This window comes from Macaca thibetana, chromosome 2 (assembly GCF_024542745.1).
Source record: "Macaca thibetana thibetana isolate TM-01 chromosome 2, ASM2454274v1, whole genome shotgun sequence".
In the NCBI taxonomy this organism is placed as follows: Eukaryota; Metazoa; Chordata; class Mammalia; order Primates; family Cercopithecidae; genus Macaca; species Macaca thibetana.
The window spans coordinates 110,325,699-110,345,409 of record NC_065579.1 but is presented as its reverse complement, the minus strand read 5'-3'; the positions used below and the strand labels follow the sequence as shown (position 1 = coordinate 110,345,409).

Genomic DNA, 19,711 nt, shown 5'->3' with positions numbered 1-19,711 from the left:
CCAGTTTTCTGTTACCTCGGCCCCCTCTGGACTTTGGGTGCCGACGAGCACAAGTGGGAGGCCAGGGGTGCTGAGGACGGCTTGGCATGGGCCTGCAGGCACCCCTCCACATGAATATCCTGGGCACTGTGGATGGCATGTTGATGGCAGCGGGAGGCAGACAGGTTTCTGGGCAGAAAGGGACAGATCCCTGGTGAAGCCCCACCTTCAAGCCAGGGACAGACTGAAGCCTGGGGACTGGGCTGCCTGTTCTGGGTGGAGTCTGAAGCCCAGAGTGAGAACTTCTGATGCCTTTTCTGGGCCTGCGCATGGCCACCCATGGAACAATCAGCATGCACTTTCTCCCTTCTGAGCCCATAAAAACCCTGGACTCATCCAGACTCACACAGATGTTGGGACTACCAGCTGCAGGAAGGAGCTACCTGCTTCGGGTCTCCTCGACTTTTCAGGACAACCTGCCTGTGGATAGGAGCTACCCACCATGAGTTTCCTCTTTGCTGAGAGCTGAACACTCATTGGGATGACCTGCCTGCAGAAAGGAGCTACCCATTTCGGGTCTCCTGGGAGCTGTTCTGTCACTCAGTGACACCTTGCTCACCCTCCAGTTGTCCATGTTCTTCATTCTTCCTGGAAGTGGGACAAGAACTTAGGACCCACTGAATGCTGGGACAGAAAAAGCTGTAACAGAAACAGGACTGAAACACACCCCCAACTCACCATATCGTAGGTGGTGAGGAGAGAAGAGCTGCGGCTCTTTGGAAAGCCCAGACCTAGGGTCTCCCAGAGCCAGGGCTGTGACACCCTCTCTGAGGCTCTGCGGTTCCTGGTGTCTCCAAGCTTCCGGGTACCACCACGTTCCCTGGTGCCTGCAAGGGAAGTCACTTGTGGTACACCTGGTCCAGCTGCAGCCTTACAGGGAGCAGGCGCCTGGAGCTGCGCCCCCTGCCACAGCTGGTGTACCTGGCTGTGTGCAGTAGCCAGACTCCGTGCTTGCTGACACACCCCTCATCACTCCATGTCTGGCTTGCCCTTGGCAGGCATGGGATCTGAGATGGTAGTGTGAGCTGAGCGCAGCCTGCTGAGTCGAGTGGGTTGAACGAACCCACTTTGCTTGTGGGCTCAAGCAAAACCCAAGCAGGGGTGCTGCTGGCCACAGAGGTTTTCAGCTGGTAGAGCAACACCCTAAGGATCCTGTGACACTGTTATTTATAAAGCACTCACTGTGTGCCAGGAACTATTTTAAGAGCCTTAGGTTTATTAAATCATTTAACATCCCCATCCCCTAATGAGATAACTTGACCAGGGTTACAGACTTGGTAAGGGATGCCGCTGCAATAAGAATGTGGCTGACCTGGCAACAAAGTCCTTGATCTTGGGCATCTTACTGCACTGCCTCTTGGCCCCCTTGGTGACATATGATTCAATCATTTTTTCAGGCTTAGCAAGGAATAGGAACATCTTCCCCAAGGAGGGTTTTGCTAGTGGGGCCTGATGCTACAAGATGGAGGCCAAAATTGTCTTTGCCTGCAAGCAGTTCTTCTTCTCAAATTTTCAAATCTGAACACTGCCTCTGACACCTTTCTTTTAGCTATCTTATGCTATGTTACCAGGTTCTGGGTGTGTCCTGCTGGTCTGGTAAATGACAGATGTCTTTTTTTTAAGTATGTTGGCATTGTCAGACTTAACTGAGGGTGGCTTTGTCTCTGGGCCCTTGTGTAGCCCCAAGCACCACAGAGGAGGTGGAAGACACAATGCATGATGGTACTCACCTCCGGAGAGCAAGGAGCATCAGTAGGGAGAGGAGGAAGAATAAAGCAAGGAGGGAAGCCAAGACAGCAAATGTGGGGATGTGGGCTTGGGCATCCTGCTGCATGGGTTTGACAAGGGCTTACGCAGTTGACCATGATCAAAACTAGTAGCCAAAAAGCTGGGCTGTTCTTGAGAAGCTGCCACAAGGTGCAAAAGTCCATGAGCTCTGGCTTATCCTGGAGCTAAGTCTTCAGACCTTGCTCTAGCTTTTGGCTCTTGCTGGGAGAAAGTTGCCACAGCTGGCCAGATCCTTTCTCTTCCTGGAAAGGATATCATGCTCATGACATTTAGCACATTTATGCTTGCTGTAAAAACAAATCCTTAGAATATTTATGAAAGCTTTCTAAAATGTATAACTTTGCTGGAGTACTGAATGGTATTTACAAGCTTCAAAAAAAAAAAAAATGGAATCATCTCAGTGGTTACAAGTAAAAACTTCTATTATCAGAAATTCTGCTTGCAATGTGCATTGTCAGCTTCCATTGTATGTGTGTGGCCCATCTACTTGAGCAGTCATTTCAGGAGCCCAGCTTACTTACCTATGGCTGTCATGAGCTTCCTGCAATGCTTCCATTAGGATAACCTGCTAGGAATGTAACTCATCTCATTATTAAGGAAAGTGTAAGTGGGAGCTAAATGTGTGACATAAAGCATTCAATAATGCATTCCAAAGTCCATTGTTTGAGGTATTTGGAATACTTGCTGTTCTGAAATGGGTAACAAGGCACTAAATATGTGTGCACAATATTGCACAAGACATGATTACATTCTTCTTACTGTAAGCTAAGAGTGAAACAGAGTGAACATGATGCAGTCCGTTCTAAGCATTTTACCAGTACTAACTCATCAACCCCTCACAATCACCCTATGAGTTAGATACAGTTATTGTTTTCATTTTTATATGTGAGGAACCCAAGGCACAAAGATTAAGAAGCTTGCCCATGGCCACACAGCTAGAAATGGCAGACTACTGATGGGATTCCAGGCAGTCTTCTTCCAAGGTTTGTGCTATTAGCCACTGCTGTCCCTAGAAGATTCATATGGCCGAGAAATAGTCTTTCATGGGATTGCACCATTTTATACTTGCAGTTAAACATACATCTACTTATTTGTCCAACAGGAATGAATGCATATATCCACAAAAAGACTGGTGTAAGAATGTTCATTGCAACTTTATTCTTAACAGTAAAAGAAAATTAAACAGCCCAAATATCCATTAACAAGGAAATAGCTAATCAAACTATAGTGTATTCATACAATGGAATAGTACTCAGCAATAAGCAATGAACTATAATACAAACAACAATATGAATAATAAATCTCAAACCTTTATGCTAAGCAAAAGAAGTCAGATACAAAAGATTATGTACCATATGATTCCATATATATAAAGTTTAAGAGCAAACAAAAGAAATCCGTATAAATAAAAATTAGAATAGTGATCACTTCTGGGAAGAGGGAAGGGCCATGAGGCAGGGTGATGGCAATGCTCTATATTTTGATTGGTCAAAAACCTTTGACGTGTACACTTAATATTTGTGCATCTTCATGTACGTATTTATACCCTATTTACACACACACACACATGCACACACACACACACCCATACAGTATAAATTGAAGATCCCATTTCCTCCCAAACCCATTCCCTTCTTCAGTCATGATCACTGTTTTTATAGACTGGCGTGGAGTTTCCAGGAGTTTCCATTTATGTGCATGTGTGTCTATATACATCCAAATAGGCATTCCTATTTTAACATAAATAAGATCAAACTATATGTATTATTTCTATTTCTGCTACCTGCTTTCCTTTTTGAGTAATAATATATCCTGAAGGCTTTTCCATGTCCATACTTCATTTTGCCTTAATCTTTTTAGCGACCCTGATTTTATGTTATGAATATACTTAATTTCTTCAGTTTCCTTCTGATGGATGATTAGGCAATTTTCAAATTTTTACTTTTACAGTTGTAATGGAAATGTTTGTATATATATATAATATATATATATGTGCACATGTGCAAACACTTTTGTAGGTTGTTTTCCTAGAAGAAGGGTTTGCTTAGGCAAAAGGAAGGTATGCTTTGGTGGAAATTGCCAAATTGATTTCCAAAAATCCTTTTGTTAATTACACTCCTCCTGACCAATGTGAGAGAGCTAGATTCCTGCATTCTTCCCAGCAATGAATATTACCAATCTTTAAAAGTTTTTGAGAGCAGATGGGTGAAAAAGTGGCATCTTTTTGTTTCTATTGAGATTTCAAAATAAGTTTCGATTTTCTCCTTGTTTTGCAAATATGTGCATGCCCTTGGACAAACATATGCATCTCCTGTCCTGCACTCCTAGCTATGTAATTCCAGAGGTCTCAGAGTCTGACATGTTCTCACTACCAAGTTAGCACTTTATTCTTAGAATTTGACAGATGATTCTAGTGAAAATGGCGGGATTCTGTTCTCTCTGACATGCTTTCTTAATATGGTAGTCATTGTTGACCTTGAACCTGTTGGAAATTTTTAATTTAATGCAAATTCCTTGATGGCAACTGAATTTTGAATAGTGACATCCCTTGCTTTATGAAACTGGTAAATTTAAATTAAACATTGAAAATTAACCTTACCACTATATTTTCCAAATACTTCTTTTACCATAATTGTTTTTATCTTTTTAAAATTTACATTTTGCATATATTCTTAATGCTGCTTTTTTTCTGGAGAAAAAATTCACCCCAAAGAAACCTTTTTTTTTTTTTTTTTTTTTTTAAATAATGGAGCAGGTCAGTCTCTGGCAGAGCCTTGCCAAGTGGTTGGGTGTTTGACAAAGAATGATACTTGCTTCTGGGGCAGGATAGTAAGAAGGCATGGCAGTCTCTATGACCAGGGCCCTTCCCGTCTAGATTTTGGAGATATTTGAAAGCTGTACTGAATTTAGCACTTTGATTCATTCAGTGTGGGTGTACTTCTGCAGGTAGGGGAAGATGTGGAGACTAATAGGTCACTTACAGATTTTATTCTTACAAATGCTGAAGTTGTTGCTAGCAAAAATCACTGTGGTCATTTTTTCACTGAGCATCTGTGAGGGAATTTTCTCTTCTCTAAGAGATCTAGTATTTTTAAATTTCATGACTCCTCTGCCTGCCTTCCTCATAAATTGCCATTTTAACCTGTGTTTTAGGTAGCCTTAGGGCTTCCCTGAGAAACACTTGAGAGAGGAGTTCTCTGGTAGTGAGGCTCTGCTCACCTGTTCCACCCCACTTCTTGCTTCTTTCCTACCTGTGCGAGAGCATTCCTTCATTTCCCTTTTGACTTTCAGGTAAGCATTAAGTGAAAGAAAGGCTTCAACTGCTAGAAATATCTTTGAAAACCGTGGCACTACTTCAGGAGAGTGTGGATACTTTATATGTAGCTATTGACAGTTTCATGTATAAATACAAGATGATCATTCTCATCACCTTGCTCTGCATCTCTCTAATTGGCCCAAATCCTGAGCAATGCCATTCAAAACCCGACTTTCCTTTTTCAGTCACTGGTGTCTTAAATAAGGGAGTGTTGAAAGGAGTGGCTGGAGATAGGCCTCCAGCATAATGTCAAAACTTCAGTTCCCCATTTTTCTTAGCCACTAATTCTGTTTTTTTTTTTTTTTTTTTTTTTTTTTTTTTTTTTTTTTTTTTTTTGAGATAGAGTCTTGCTCTGTCACCCAGGCTGGAGTGCAGTCAACCTCCACTTCCCACGTTCATGCCATTCTCCTGCCTCAGACTCCCAAGTAGCTGGGACTACAGGTGCCTGCCACCACGCCCGGCTATTTTTTTTTTTCCATATTTTTAGTAGAGAGGGGTTTCACTGTGGTAGACAGGATGGTCTCAATCTCCTGACCTCGTGATCCACCTGCCTTGGCCTCCCAAAGTGCTGGGATTATAGGCGTGAGCCACGGCACCTGGCCGCCACTCATTCTTAGGAAAGCTTTAAGGGACATGTGGGTTTAGAATTTGCTTTTATTCTTTGGGATTGAAAAATCGTTGCAGTGTCCCTGAAAGTAAGGTCACTGTGTTCAGACTGCTCTAAGAACTTTATGGGAGTTCTTTCACTATGCAAATGATGTTTGTAATAATAATCTGCATTTGTCACCCATACTTGGGACAGAGGCACTTTTAGCAGTTGGTTCTATTTAATACTATACTCTAAAGTAATCAATTATTTCTTTTAAAAAATACCCTCTAATTAAACAGTCACACGAATCATCCTAACCTCTCCATTATATCCTGTTACTGAGCTCTGGCCTTATTTCCTAAGGAACTGGAAAATATGACTGCCCTAGGTTTGCATGGGCTTTGGAAATACTGTGTCCTCATTCAATTAGAAAGCAAGATTCATTCTTAACATCTTTATACTAACCAAAAGACAGTTTCCTCAAAGTGGATTAGCACGCAAGTTTGACTTGGTGGCTTCATGTGTGTACCTTGCTGTATCAGGTAAAAATGGAGAAATATTGGACAAAAATTATGCAACTCAAAGACTAAGGAGATGGTCATTCTATCATACTTTATAACCTCCTAATAAGTGCTACCAATAATATTTAAATCATGGCTTCAGTTAGTGTAAATATTCATAAGAAGCCAAAATGTTCAGAATATATAAGTACAGAAAATATTTTATATATATATATATATATATATATATATATATATATATATGTGTGTGTGTGTGTGTGTGTGCGTGAGAGTGTGTGTTATTTAGAGATGGGGCCTTGCTATGTTGCACAGGCTGGACTCTAACTCCTGGGCTCAAGTGATCCTCCTGCCTCATACTCCTGAGTAGCTGAGACTACAGGCATGAGCCACTGCACCCTTGGACTATTTTTATTAGCAGGGAGTACACTGTTAGTGCCAGATAATATTATTCTACTAACTAAACAATGCTCTTGTGCTTTGTTTGCTTGGAATGGGAGAGAGTAGGGGAGTATATAATTTATGGGGACTAGAAATAAGAGTTTCTTGTGGAGAGCAGTTTTCATTTGATTTTACTTGCTTCAATTTCACGTTTGCTGTTTATCATCTAGTTCTTACCTTGTTTACATTTTCAAAAGATCAGTGATTCTCACTATGTTTTTTACTGAGTCAGGGCTCAGTAACAGTGGTTGACGTGGCAATGCTGGGGTATGGGGGAAAGGGATCCGAAGGGACCCCAAATGATTCTGCTGCTCATCCCTCCTCTTGTGGTCAATACTCCTGAGCCCTCCGTACTGCCCTCCTACCTCCTCATGTGTTGGATTAGATTTATTACAGCTGCTGTGGACATGGTTGCCTAAATCTGTGGAATGTTTTGCTAAACGCTCCTGGTGCAATAGTACACATTAAGCTTATAATTCCCATTGTTGTTTTCTTGAACCCGTTCTTTATACTTAGTCTTTTACTCACTTGATCACTTTATGATTTTGCACTTTGACATCCTGTAGATTCATTAAGAATTTTTACTCCAAGCCCCAGAACTTTGTTTAACATTATGATTAGCCAAATTGTTATTGTGTTTGAGCTAAGTGATGACAATGTATTTGATTGGAGCCTTGTAATTGTTATTTTAAAATCAAAGTAATGGATTTTGATCTCAGAATAAGAACATGATCCAAAAGAATAATAATGATAATAATTAGAACAGCAACCAATTAGAAGAAAATAAATGCCCTATCATGGACCAGAGGCCCTATGTGCCTGGGCCCTGCCTACCTGTGCAGTCCCATCTCCCACCCACATCTACCCTTCCCTGTATTAGCCTCACTGCAGCCTTCCGGTTTCTTCTTTCCTGTCGTGGGAATTACATGCATTGTTCTCTCTACTTGAGAGCTCTGCCACTGGTGTTTCTCTTGGTTAGCTCCTTCTAGTCTCACCCACAGTCTCACTTTGCTAGGGAGGCTTTCCCTGGCCACAGCATCTAAAGTCGTCTCCTTCCACTCCACCACCTGTCCACACAAGCACATCACTGTCTCTCACAGCATGCTGTTTGTTTCCTTCAATGTTAAGAAACCTAACTCGTGTTTCCTTGATACTTGTCCATCTTTCCCACTGGCCTCTAAGCTCCATGAGGGTGAAGATTATACCTGCCCCATTTGCCATTGCAGCCCCAGTGCTTTCCTGGGACCTGGTATTAAGTGGATGCTCAATACATATTTGTAGTTGAATTAATGGATTATTTGGAAGTATCATCTTTTTCCCAAGCCCATATCCAGATAGCCTATGCTTAGTACTTCCTGAGTCTATTTGTGATAACATATGATCTTCCAGTGGTAGAATTTAACCAAGCTGTGCTGACTTTTCTCAGGCATATGAAAGATCAGAATAAGAAGGTGGCCAACCTCAAGCACAATCAACAGTTGGAAAAGAAGAAAAATGCTCAGCTACTAGAAGAAGTCCGCAGGCGAGAAGATAGCATGGCTGACAACTCACAGCATTTGCAGGTAAGCACGGGCTTCTCTTCTTAATCCCTAAATAACTAGAGATGGACTCTCTCAGAAATGTCACCGTTGCTGCTGGAAGATATTCACAGAAATGGTGGACTTTGCCTTTGCCTGGGTCTAGCACTAACAAGGAACCCAGTAGGTCTTTCCCAGGGAGGGTCATCATTTTCAGAACGGTGGCCATGAAAAGCCAATTACGGTAGAGCCTAGAAATACAACGCAGAGTCTTTTGGTTCCTGTAACTCACCTTAAAAGGTAAGGGCTGCATTTATATAGTTGGCAAGAAACTTAAAACATAGAAATGTCTTCATTTTCAATTTATATTTAAATTATTTTGGGAATAGAAGAAGGCAAATGTGTGTGTATTATCACAGAAGGTATTTGGGTGAGGATGCATTCAGCTGATCCCAGACAGTTTACAAAACCAGTTTTGTTTTGTTCAAGACTGCGAGGCTCAGGCACAGATCATTATTCTGTCTTCTCCGTGAATATAGTTATCTTTCAATGGACAGTTCTATCTTAGAAACAAACCAGCTCACTGGAAACACCAATTTTTCCTCATTAACCACCCTTATTTTTGGCCAAGGAGTGCTCCCCATGTACTCAATAAAACATTCAAGTTAAAACAGGGCATTTGCTTTGAAGTTTATTTATTCCAGGGTGCCTTTAAACAGAGCAGTTCAAGTTGGCTGGAGTTCATGTTAAATTTTGGTTATTAATTAGTGTCTTTCTCCAGTCATATATTAGGTTTCCTCCTTGGAGATAGGAGAAGTTAGATAATTTCAATATGTACTCATAGTTCATCTTTTTAATTGGCCAAAAGAAAAATCAATAATTATTCCAGAGTAGGAAATACAAGGAAGTACCTTGCATAGGGCATGGCACATGGGGACTCGTTAGTCAATATTAGTGTTTTTATTTTTTTCTCTCTGTGTCCTAGACATGCCTTCTGGTGTCACTGAAGGCCCTTTACATTGATGCCTGATTTGGAGTGTTCACTCAATAGTGAGACAATAGTAGGTGGGCCCAGAACTTTTTTTTTTGTTTGAGATGGAGTCTCCCTCTGTCACCCAGGCTGGAGAGCAGTGGCATGATCTTGGCTCACTGCAAGCTCCACCTCCGGGGTTCACGCCATTCTCCTGCCTCAGCCTCCTATGTAGCTGGGACTACAGGTGCCCGCCACCAGGCCCGGCTAATTTTTTTTCTATTTTTAGTAGAGATGGGGTTTCACCATGTTAGCCAGGATGGTCTCAATCTCTTGACCTCGTGATCCACCTACCTCGGCCTCCCAAAGTGTTGGGATTACAGGTGTGAGCCACTGCACCCGGCCAGGTGGGCCCAGAACTTTAAAGAGGACCTGACGCTAGGGCTTACCTTGCTATGGTGTATTCTGTAAAAGAAGAATAATAATTGCATCTGCTTCAGAGTAGTTGTGAGACTTAAAGAGTCAAAGCATATAAATAATTTAGAATTGACTATGCCCAAAATAAGTGTTCATGACTAACGGTTGTTATAACAAGGAAAAGGTAAATGAAACATTAAAAACGATTTGTCTACTATATGCAGAGGTATTTCTACAGTTCTAATCTGATACGCAATAAGCATCAAAGTTTTTATCTTTTCTATATATAGTAATTTCTTCTTTTCTAAGGGCACATCTAGTTATGGAAATTAATGTCTTGTTTTGGCCCATGAACTTTTGTAGAGCAATATTTTCATAACGGGCCTTGATAACTACCTCATAGCCCTATTCATAAAAGATAGCATGGTCTGGAATTGCTTAGTTGCATTCCTGACCACCCCAAATAAAGGATAGCATTTGAAATGCAGTAAAAAGTAATCACGATTACTTTTGATGAAAATGTCTCTGGTTAAGGTTAATAGAGAGTAAACCTCCCACTTCCCTGGATTGTTAAGCAGACCTGCTCAGATGTAGTAATTACTGCCTTCTGAAAACAAAACTTTCTGGAGGCACTTGACTTTTTTAATATTGTTGTTGTTTTGAGCATTTCTTGTTTACAAGTTAGCCTGTTAAGCCTTTAAGTGTCAGTCAACCGGGATTTAGCCTGGCTGGTTGGTGGTTGTGGCAATGGCACCTGTTAATTTTTATTTATTCTACACAAGCATTTGGTAACAACTGGATACACTGGCTTCATGATTTCAACCAACCCAATAGGTATTATATCCAGAAAAATATAATGTAGTGTATTGCCTACAACAATAACAGCTAGTGGATCAGGCTTCAAAGAAGAGCACCAAGAGATTCAACTAGTTGGTATGAAAGTTGGTAAAAAAGTTGAATGAAGATAGAGTGACTATGTTTTTTATTGTTCAAACCAGAACACAAAAGGCATAGACAAAATCTGCGTCACCTCAGTCAAACCTAGATATATAGCACAGTACGAAACATTTTACAAATCCAGTCTTCTTTATTTCATAAGTTTATAGTTTTCTGACAGAAATTGCAAACTCAAATGCTTTCAGAGTCTAGGCTTTTAACATAAGAAACAGGCTTGTGTGTAGGAAAAATAATGATGTCTGGTTCTTTCTGCCTGTTTTTTATGGTTTATTTTTGGTAGAGATGTGTCAGTTAGCAATTGCCATAATAATGCTGTGCTGTGCAACAAATCACCCCAAAACCCAGTAGCTTTATAGTACCAATAGTTTATTCTTACAGATTTGCAGGTTGACTAACTGGCCCAGCTGCTCTAAGGTGGGTTTTACTGGGCACTTCTTCTACTCACTGCACGTCTGTGGTGGTGTCTGGGGCAGCTCTGTTACACGTGTTCATTCTGAGGCCGAAGAGGTGTGAGCAACCCAGGGAAAACTCTTCTAGTGACAGTTGCTGAGGCACAAGAGAATAAGCAAAACATGCTAGGCCTCACAAGGCCTAGTCTTGAACTGATATTGTGATTTTCACCCTTTGCATTGGCCCAAAGCAAAGCACATAGCCAAGCCACAGATTGGAAAAGTACACTCTACTCACAAAGACAAAAATGTATGGGAGTAGATATGAGGAGAGGTGAAGAATTGGGGCCAATCATTCAGTCTATCAAAAGAGACAAGCCCTGGAGAAGTATTTCTCTATTATAAGAAAAATAGCATATGCATAATGAAAAAGTTCAGCTGTGGGTGGCCTTAGTGTGTGGATATACTTGAGGGTGGTGGGGAGCTGTAGGGAACTCAAGAACCCTTACTCATCTAAGGGAGTAGTGGCCACTACGCTCTGGTTGAACACTGCTGTAAAGGTGGGCCTAGGGTGGTGGGACCTCCGATTGTCCAAGATAATCCATAAAATGGGAATTTGTATGTGAAATCTGTGGACTTTAGGAAGTTAGTTGAATTTTTAAACACTCTGGGATCCTGTGAAGCACACGTGCACATGAGTTGCCCACTGGCTTGTGGCCTCTGCTGTGTGGCTTGGCACTCTGATCCCTGTGGGTCTACATAGTGTAAATAAACTGACTAAGAATACACCCTAGTTAGCCGAACTTGACTCATTGGAAAGGTGGCAGTTTAGTATTTGTCCTGAGTCCTCATTTTGTTTGAAGATACTTGAATTATTGTTTCTTAAAGGAAATCGTCCACAATCTACAGGAATAGGGAATGTTCTTGATTTAGCTTCTCAAATCATTTTTTGGAGCATTGACAAGGAGAACAGGAAGGGAAGGATGCAGAACCATGGAGCTGAACTAGCCAGTGTTCAAATACTGGCCCTTATTATTATTAGCTTAAGGCCTTGAGTATGGCAGAGAATCTCTCTGACCCTTACTTTTTTCATCTGTAAATGGGGATTGCAATCTTTACCTCCCTGGGTGGGTTAAATAAAATAAGGTTTGTGAAAGAACCTAGCACAGTACCTGACATATGTGGACTTCAGTTACTAGAGTTTTCTCCCAGAGAGACTGATAATGAGCTTTTAATCATAGAAGACAGTGACCATTGGGAGTATCAACCAACAAATTCTTTGCAACTATTTTACACTGATGAGTAATACAGATATAGAACACACACCAGTAAATGGAAATTCCCAATAAAGCATTAAAAAAACATTTTGGGCAATAAGGAGGAAAATTAAAACATTCTTCAAGTTAATGTTGAATTGTGTGTGAAAGGTGGATGTGAAGGATCGTGATTTTCTTGTATAATTCTGCAGAGCTTTTCCCAGAACACAGATTATAGGGCATGATATTTATGTCTGACCTTGGGGCTTTGGGCTTCTGTGTGTCCCATCAGAGCCCACATGGAGGTTTTTCAACAAGGTGTCTTTCTGGAGATTCACACTAAATCGTCATTTCCAGAATGGGATGCTTTTTTTTTTTTTTTTAAAGCTCTACCTATTTCTCACTGAGTAAATATGCCAATTTGAAACCCCAGTGGATATCCTTGTAGATTTTGGCTGCATTTTTCCATGTGTAGCTTATCGAGTTAATAAACTAACTTTCTAAAAAATGCACAAGCCAATGTTTTATGCTCCTTTTCTGTTATATGTCTGCAGAATTCTCTTCAATTTATTGCCTGAAAACTAAAGTCTGTTCTTGTGTGCTTCCGTTTCCAAATTATAGGTTCCCAGGGAACCGTAAAGTTTCTTCTCTGCCCGTGGTTAAACCCAAGTGTGATCACTTTAAAAAGCAAATGAATGTTCTCATTTATTCTTGTCCTTTTAATAGAATTCTAAAAAAAAAAAAAAAAAGGCTAGAAAGACAATTTTATTTTTTAATTTGTGTAACCCTGTACAGCCAATATCTTTTCTCGAAGGGGACTTCCTTTACTTTCCTCCTCCAATTAGAGTTGGAATCAGCTAACAGAGGAAGTGTAACAAACAACATAAACCTCAAAAATGCATAGCTTTCAGCAAAACATATAGTTCATTATGGAGTTCCCAAGGTTTGCTAAGTTGTTTCTTTGCAGAAGGATGTGTATATCTTAAGCAGCAACTTTTTAAGCTTCATACATATGTTCATCTCTCAAGTCACTAAGTTAAATTCATTTCTTTTTCAATTCCCTGAACTTAAAATTGTTACTTTGACTGTGATCTATGTTCATGTGTTATGGTACACTTACCTAAGTACTGCCATTAGAAGAAACCTGACCAGCAGAGTTAAGAGATTCATCATTGTCAAAATGAGTTTATTTAGTTCCTAGTTTTCCATGGCTGTTTGGTAGGCATGGTGTAGAGTGATTTAGGGAGGCTCCATTTCAGCCATCATTTTCAACATATGGAAAAGATGAGAAAGGTCATCCTAACCCAGGTTTAAAAAAGAATCCACATTTGTTTAAATTTTCATTAGAATTTAACATCATGATTTGTTTTAAGCACTGTGAAGTGTTTTATTTGTTTGTTTTACAGTTTTCTACCTTGATGGGTAGAGATTGGGAAGTTCCATTAAGTTATGGATGCATCTTATCACATTGTTGAAATGTGAACTGACCCTCATCTAATTTTTTCAGACTCTGTTCATGGTTTCAGACGAAGAGAAATACTCAAGTATTTGTTAGTCTGCAGAGGACAAGGAATGTTGACAAGTAGGGCTGAGGGTCGGCACAGGAGTGCTTTCTTTCCTTGGGGATTTATTTTGACATTTGTTTTTCTTTCACACTGTAATCCCCCACGAGCCAAAAAAACGACTTTTGTTTTAGCAGGCCCCTGTGGGCAGTTTCAGAAAATCTTATTTGACAATCAGTTTCAGGTAGCCTTGAGTTAAAGTCATTACTCTTTGTAGTAACTCATCGACTGTCAGGGGTGACAAGACATCCGGTGCAATGTATTTGGGAAGTAACTATTTGTTAGAAATGTTCCAAGAAGCCAAGTGCAATCGGGTAAATAAAACTGTTATATGTGGAGTTTTTCTTCTTTCCTCCCAATAAAGTATGACTTGTTTTTCCAAATGTGCAGTAACTTGCATATTTCTTCTGAGAAACATCTCCTGCTTTTTCCTGTGGATTTCTGACCTAATCCTCCACTTCATATAGCCCTTCTGTACAAACACAATATATTTCTATGGAAAAGAGAGGTTTACCCTTAACCAAGTGTTGCCTAATCTACCTACTAAATTACCCCCTGAAGACAGAGTGGGGTTCATTATTCTTTTCCAAAGGGTTTTCAGGTTTCACCCCATTAGTGGCTCTTCAGCAGTCCTTGGCAAAGTGAATGTTTGTTTGCTGAAGGCTGAAGATCCTGCTGAATGAAATGCAACATATTTCTCAGATGTAATCATTGTTGTTATGGGGGTAGAGTTTGAAATGATAAACTTTGGGGTGGGGGATTTGGAAAAAGAAATCTTGCTTGAATGGTACAGTAATCTCTTATTTTGAGGGGGCTTTCTAAGGAAGCTCACACTATTTTTTAGATGTTATCCTATTTTGTGCCTTTTGGTCCCTGAAATAGAAATCAATAAGGGAAAATCAATAAGTGTTCATCCTTTTGTGAGCTCCAGTGAAAACCAGAAGCAGATGTGGATCCTTTCCTAAAAGAAATGCCATGTTCCATTCTAAGGAGAGAGAAGGGCTAGGTTTGTAGAGTCTGTCTTGCCTCTGTTTATCCCTGACTCTGATCTATGGGCTTATTTTGAGGTGAAGCTTGGACTATAAACTGGAGACCCCATTTTTGTATGTTCATTAAAACCACTGCTGATGATTTGTTTAGTCAATAATAAAACAACAGCCCATCGAAGCCAGAGCCGTGTGTGCTTTCTAAATTGCTTTCATGGGGGTGATCTTCATGCTGGATCCTTTTTCTGGCCTTGAGGGTTGGTAGGACCAGTTTATCTATCTTTATTTTATAGATGAGGAAACTGAGAGTCAGACAATTGTTCCGTGACTGGTCTGCAGTTGTGAGTCTCATTGAAGATAAAGACTTAAGGAGGTACCAAAAGTTTGGGAGTTCTTCCTGTGAAGATTGGACTAAGCCTCAGCTTTCGTACATTGAAAAAAAAAATGCTTCCTCAGGCAAAAGATTCTGAACCAGAATCATGCTTCAAAAACCACTGGGAAGCGAGACCTCTGAGGTGTGTGCTTGGGAGCATCTATATCTTCTTCTATTCCATTTCACTCCATAGCACGTGCAGTATCATTTTCAAAGTAAATACGGTGAAGGCATTACTGAAGAACCCATACATTGAAAGCAAGGGGACTGGGAGAAGAAAAAAATTCTGACAGCACACCTTCTTACTTTTTCCAAGGTAGAATTTATGTAATAACTCACACACAGGACTTGTGTAATCCCTAGGGTGCAATCTTGTTCAACATGCATCAAAAGGGCCAGTCTAGTTAAACCAGCTCTCCCTGGCCGGGATAATTACCTCAGGTTTACCCTGAGTTATCGCTACCAGAGGTTAGTCAGGGGGGCACCTGCAAATCACGGTGCATGACACGCTGACATCAATAACCTCTTTCCAATAGCTCAAATAGATGCTGGTATTTCAGCACATCGCTGCCCAAGGCAGAGATCTGGGCATGGTTAGCTTCTTAAAATGTTAACTTTGACTTATGGCTTGTCCAAAGCATTGCCAAGCTATATATTCAAACACTCCAGATTAAGGAAATGACAATCAATGACACAGGCAATGATTTAGATGGAAATCTTGCAAAAGGAAAATACAACTATTAAATCTGTTCCTATTCACTTAATCATCTCTCCTGTAATACACATTTGGGAAGTTGGTAACTTGAATTTATGACACTTTTAATTTCTTCTCTGCTATTACACTTTCCGTCTACATCTTATTTATGTTGCCTGGAAAAAGCCCTACAAGGTTTAAGCAATCATAAGTTTTTCTTACTAGAAAGGACCTTAGACTTCATTTAATACAAGTTCCTTGTTTTGCTGATGAAGGAAGTAGGGCCCAGCAAAGGGAAATGACCTGCCCATGATCCTAGAAGGAGTTATTGGTGGAGGGGAGACCAGATCCCAGGCCTTCTGCATCCTTGCCCAGTGCCATTTGTGCAGCCCACTGGTTCCATAAGGTATGACTACCTTTGGTAGGATTTGAATGGTTAAAATCTTCAAGCCTATACCTAAGGCTTATTCCCCTCAGCATTGGGTATTAGATTGAGCATCTAAAATTACATAAAATTACTTGGTTATTATGAATAAACTAAGCTTTATGTATATTTTATAACAGGATATTCTATCATTTCCTGTGCCTCTCTTATGTCTTTAAAACTAGGGTAACTAAAGAAGTAGTAAATCGGTGGTGGAGATAATTACTGTGAGAACAGACTGCAGAGTTTAGGACTCTTTAGATGATAAATAAAAATTAGTTTAAGTTATTTATATCTTTGCCACTTTTCTCCATCCATAAAAGGATGTCACCCATAAAGAGAGTCAGGAAATCTCTTGTGATGGAAAACAAGTGTGGATATTTTAGAAAATTCAACCAAAAGAATGATAGCTGCTTTTTATTAAACAATGAGTTAGGCCAAGGATAATGTCTTCAGTTGTGTTCCCTGGGAAATTGAGACTCTGAGATGAACATGCAAGAAGTTTATTGAGAGTACTCTCAGAAAGGGAGGGAAGCAGGGTTAGGCACAGGGAAAAGCCAAATTGTAATGTTGCAGCAAAGGCCTTAGCAGTCCCTGTCAGTTGCTCTGTAGCTGGGATAGCCATTTGGAGGGCTGTTGACCCCAATTGAGTCAACGGAGGTGGGCAATGCCAGGAGAATGGTGTAATCTTAGACAAGGCAGCTCTCAGGGAAAGCACATCCCTGGCACTTGGAGACAGTGTCTTGGTCCTAAGGGGTATCAGGGCAGTGCACCTACAACTACAGCAAACACCTGATGTGTCTATTGCACATTCTTCATTGACACCCATGGCAGATACATGCCACTGATCCCAAGACAAGTCTTACCTACCCAGCTTCATAATTCTTTTTAATATAAGCAGCCATTAAAAAGCAATCATAGTTGGCCAAGTTGCTGTGTACACACAATGAATTGTTTAATTGTCCCAACAAACTAATGAAGATGTTACTATCTTTGAAACCATTTTACAGAAAAGATTGAAACTTGGTGATATTAAACAAGAGCAAGAGACGATGCTGTTTCTCAGGTCTCAGTCATAAACTGGACATCTTTCTCTCTCCTGAGTGGGGCTGTTTCTTTGCTTGACTTTTATTGGGCACAGTAACTGTATCAACAGTGAAGATGCTGGTCAGGACCCTCCAAAAACAGATAGAAAAATTAGGTGGCATAAACTTGGGTAATGGAGCTTTGCATGGATTTTATGGAAAGGGATTAAGCTTTCTTTTAAGTAGTGAGTTAGACTTAAATGCTTCTTAAAGGTGTACAAGACTCTGCCTTCAGTTCATCAAGCATTCCCAATGATGTGTTTTGAGGACTTTTTGTGTGCTAGGCACTGTGCAACCTACTGAGCTGTAACAAGTAAGACAAAATTCCTTACATTTGAATATCTCAAGATCTTTTCTTTTGACGAAAGATATCCTCCCCCCAGCATTTGATTTGCAGTAGCTTCTGAAAGTCAACCAGAACATGCATTACTGGGCTGCTGTGTGCTCTGAGACAGAAGAGCATTTGAAAGAGGTAACAACGAAGTTGTGGCTGCCGCTGGAGCCTTGGCTCTCGTGAGCCAGAACAGAAGCTTCTGGAAGGCCTTTTGGACCTCAGGTCATCCGTGGGTCTCTGAGCTTGAGTGGGTGAGAGATGACCGTATCAAGCAGGAAGTGAGGGGATCTGGTTTTTAGTTTAGACTCAAGTGATTTTTTTTTTTTCCTCTAAGCCTCAGTTTTCTCATCTACAAAAGAGAGGCTTGTATTGAAGTAAGGTCCTTTCAACTCTGAAATCCTGGCGTCTGGGGACTAATTGAAGGGTGCATATATGTGGTGATTTAAAAGTACCTTCCAAGGGGGAGGCTCATGGGCCAACTGGAGAGGCTGCTGCCAAAAATAGAACATGCAGGTCAGGAGCAGGGATGTCCTCCTGTTGGGAATCTAGGGAAGTCAGTCTTCTTGGCACCATCCTGGTAATATAGAATACCTGGCTTTAAATGTAAGTCACTCTAAGAACTCTCTCTGTTTTCTATCTGGAGTGTAGGGTCTGCCTTTTTGAGACTTTCGTAGTGTGCACCAACACATTTTGTTTTCTTTAGAGCAATCAGTTATAATAATACATCCACCAGTTGTTACTTTTTTGGTGTAAGACAGATTAGAACTCTGACAGTCAGGACACAAGATACACAGTGCAGGAACTTCTCAGAATTGAGCCACCTGGCTTACAGACATTTCTCAAGGGAAGGAACTATGTGGCTTTAAAATGTAATTGTTTGTGAAGTAGATTATTGTTTTAATAAGCCACTATGTCAGCAGGGGCTATTTTTCTCCTAATTGTTCAGGTCATAGCGAGCTGTGGGAAAATAGAATAGAGACTAATTTGACTAAAAGAGGGTTGATATTATCTAGATTCACATTTCACAAAACATGTTTATCAGAGTGATGGTTCTATGGAATACTACAAGGAAAAGGGGTTTCATTTGTCAAATGCCTCTGGAAAATAATATATACTCTTTTACTTTAAGAGTACTGTGCATATTAACATGTTAAAGACTCTGAGAAGTCCTGCAGTCAAAAGAAATGTTTGATATTCTTCAATCTAAAATTTCTCTAAATCACTTGACAAAAGGAGCCCTTTTCTTTCCCACTCGAGCATTTATTAACAATGCAAAGTATTAGCATTTTATGGAACTTGGGCAAATGCTGATTTAGGCAATTCATGCTGATGATAACAGACATATGCAATTACTTCTTCGATTAGAGTTTGAGTTTGGACAAATTCTGCAGTAATACTTTATTAAACATAATATTGTCTTTGCTGAATCAGAATTCACCTGGATTGCCCCTGCCACTTTGTTGAAAAACAGCTCTGTTATAATGACTGGCCAAGAAAATTCTAATTCTGATGTACTTTTAAAGAATTGTACCTCATTAAGAAAGCTGATATAAAGCAAACTGAAAAATGTTTATGAAAGGTACAGTAATATTTTCATCTATTATTTCTTGATCCTGGAATCCACATTGATTTCTAATTACAAGCTCACATTATGCTATACTCCAAATCCAAATTTGATAAATTTTTTTTAAAAATTGATGAATGTTTTGGGGGAAGATGTAGACATTTTTCCAGGTTTAAAAGATAAAATTGAGTTTTTTAAGTATCCATTGTTAATTGTCACTTGGATGCAATTTTACCTCTTTTTTCTGCTAAGGCAGTATGGAATATAGTGCTCTGGGCTCATGTTATGCTGTCCAAGTCAATTATATGGGTTGAAAATGAAGCACAGAGCGTCCCTGTGTCATTACCAGCAGACTTGTTTTTATTTTGGTTGTACTTTTTTGGCTGTGAAAGGATCCTCATAAGAAATTAGAAAACCGCACATTTAAAAATGTTAACAGTTAAACAATATGACCTTAAGTGTACGTCTCCTAGATGCCCGGGTCTGTTCAGA

The 19,711-nt window shown here is 40.2% G+C and overlaps 1 protein-coding gene across 14 annotated transcripts in view; it reads left to right on the top strand.

The window, feature by feature from the left end:
* ERC2 (ELKS/RAB6-interacting/CAST family member 2) overlaps positions 1 to 19,711 on the top strand; it is a 981,570-nt gene that overhangs the window by 530,455 nt on the left and 431,404 nt on the right. For all 14 annotated transcript variants that reach the window (XM_050778490.1, XM_050778492.1, XM_050778488.1 and 11 more), the window contains one exon: positions 8,118 to 8,253. In XM_050778490.1, coding sequence (XP_050634447.1) covers positions 8,118 to 8,253 — 136 coding nt within the window. The remainder of the gene's footprint in view (positions 1 to 8,117; positions 8,254 to 19,711) is intronic.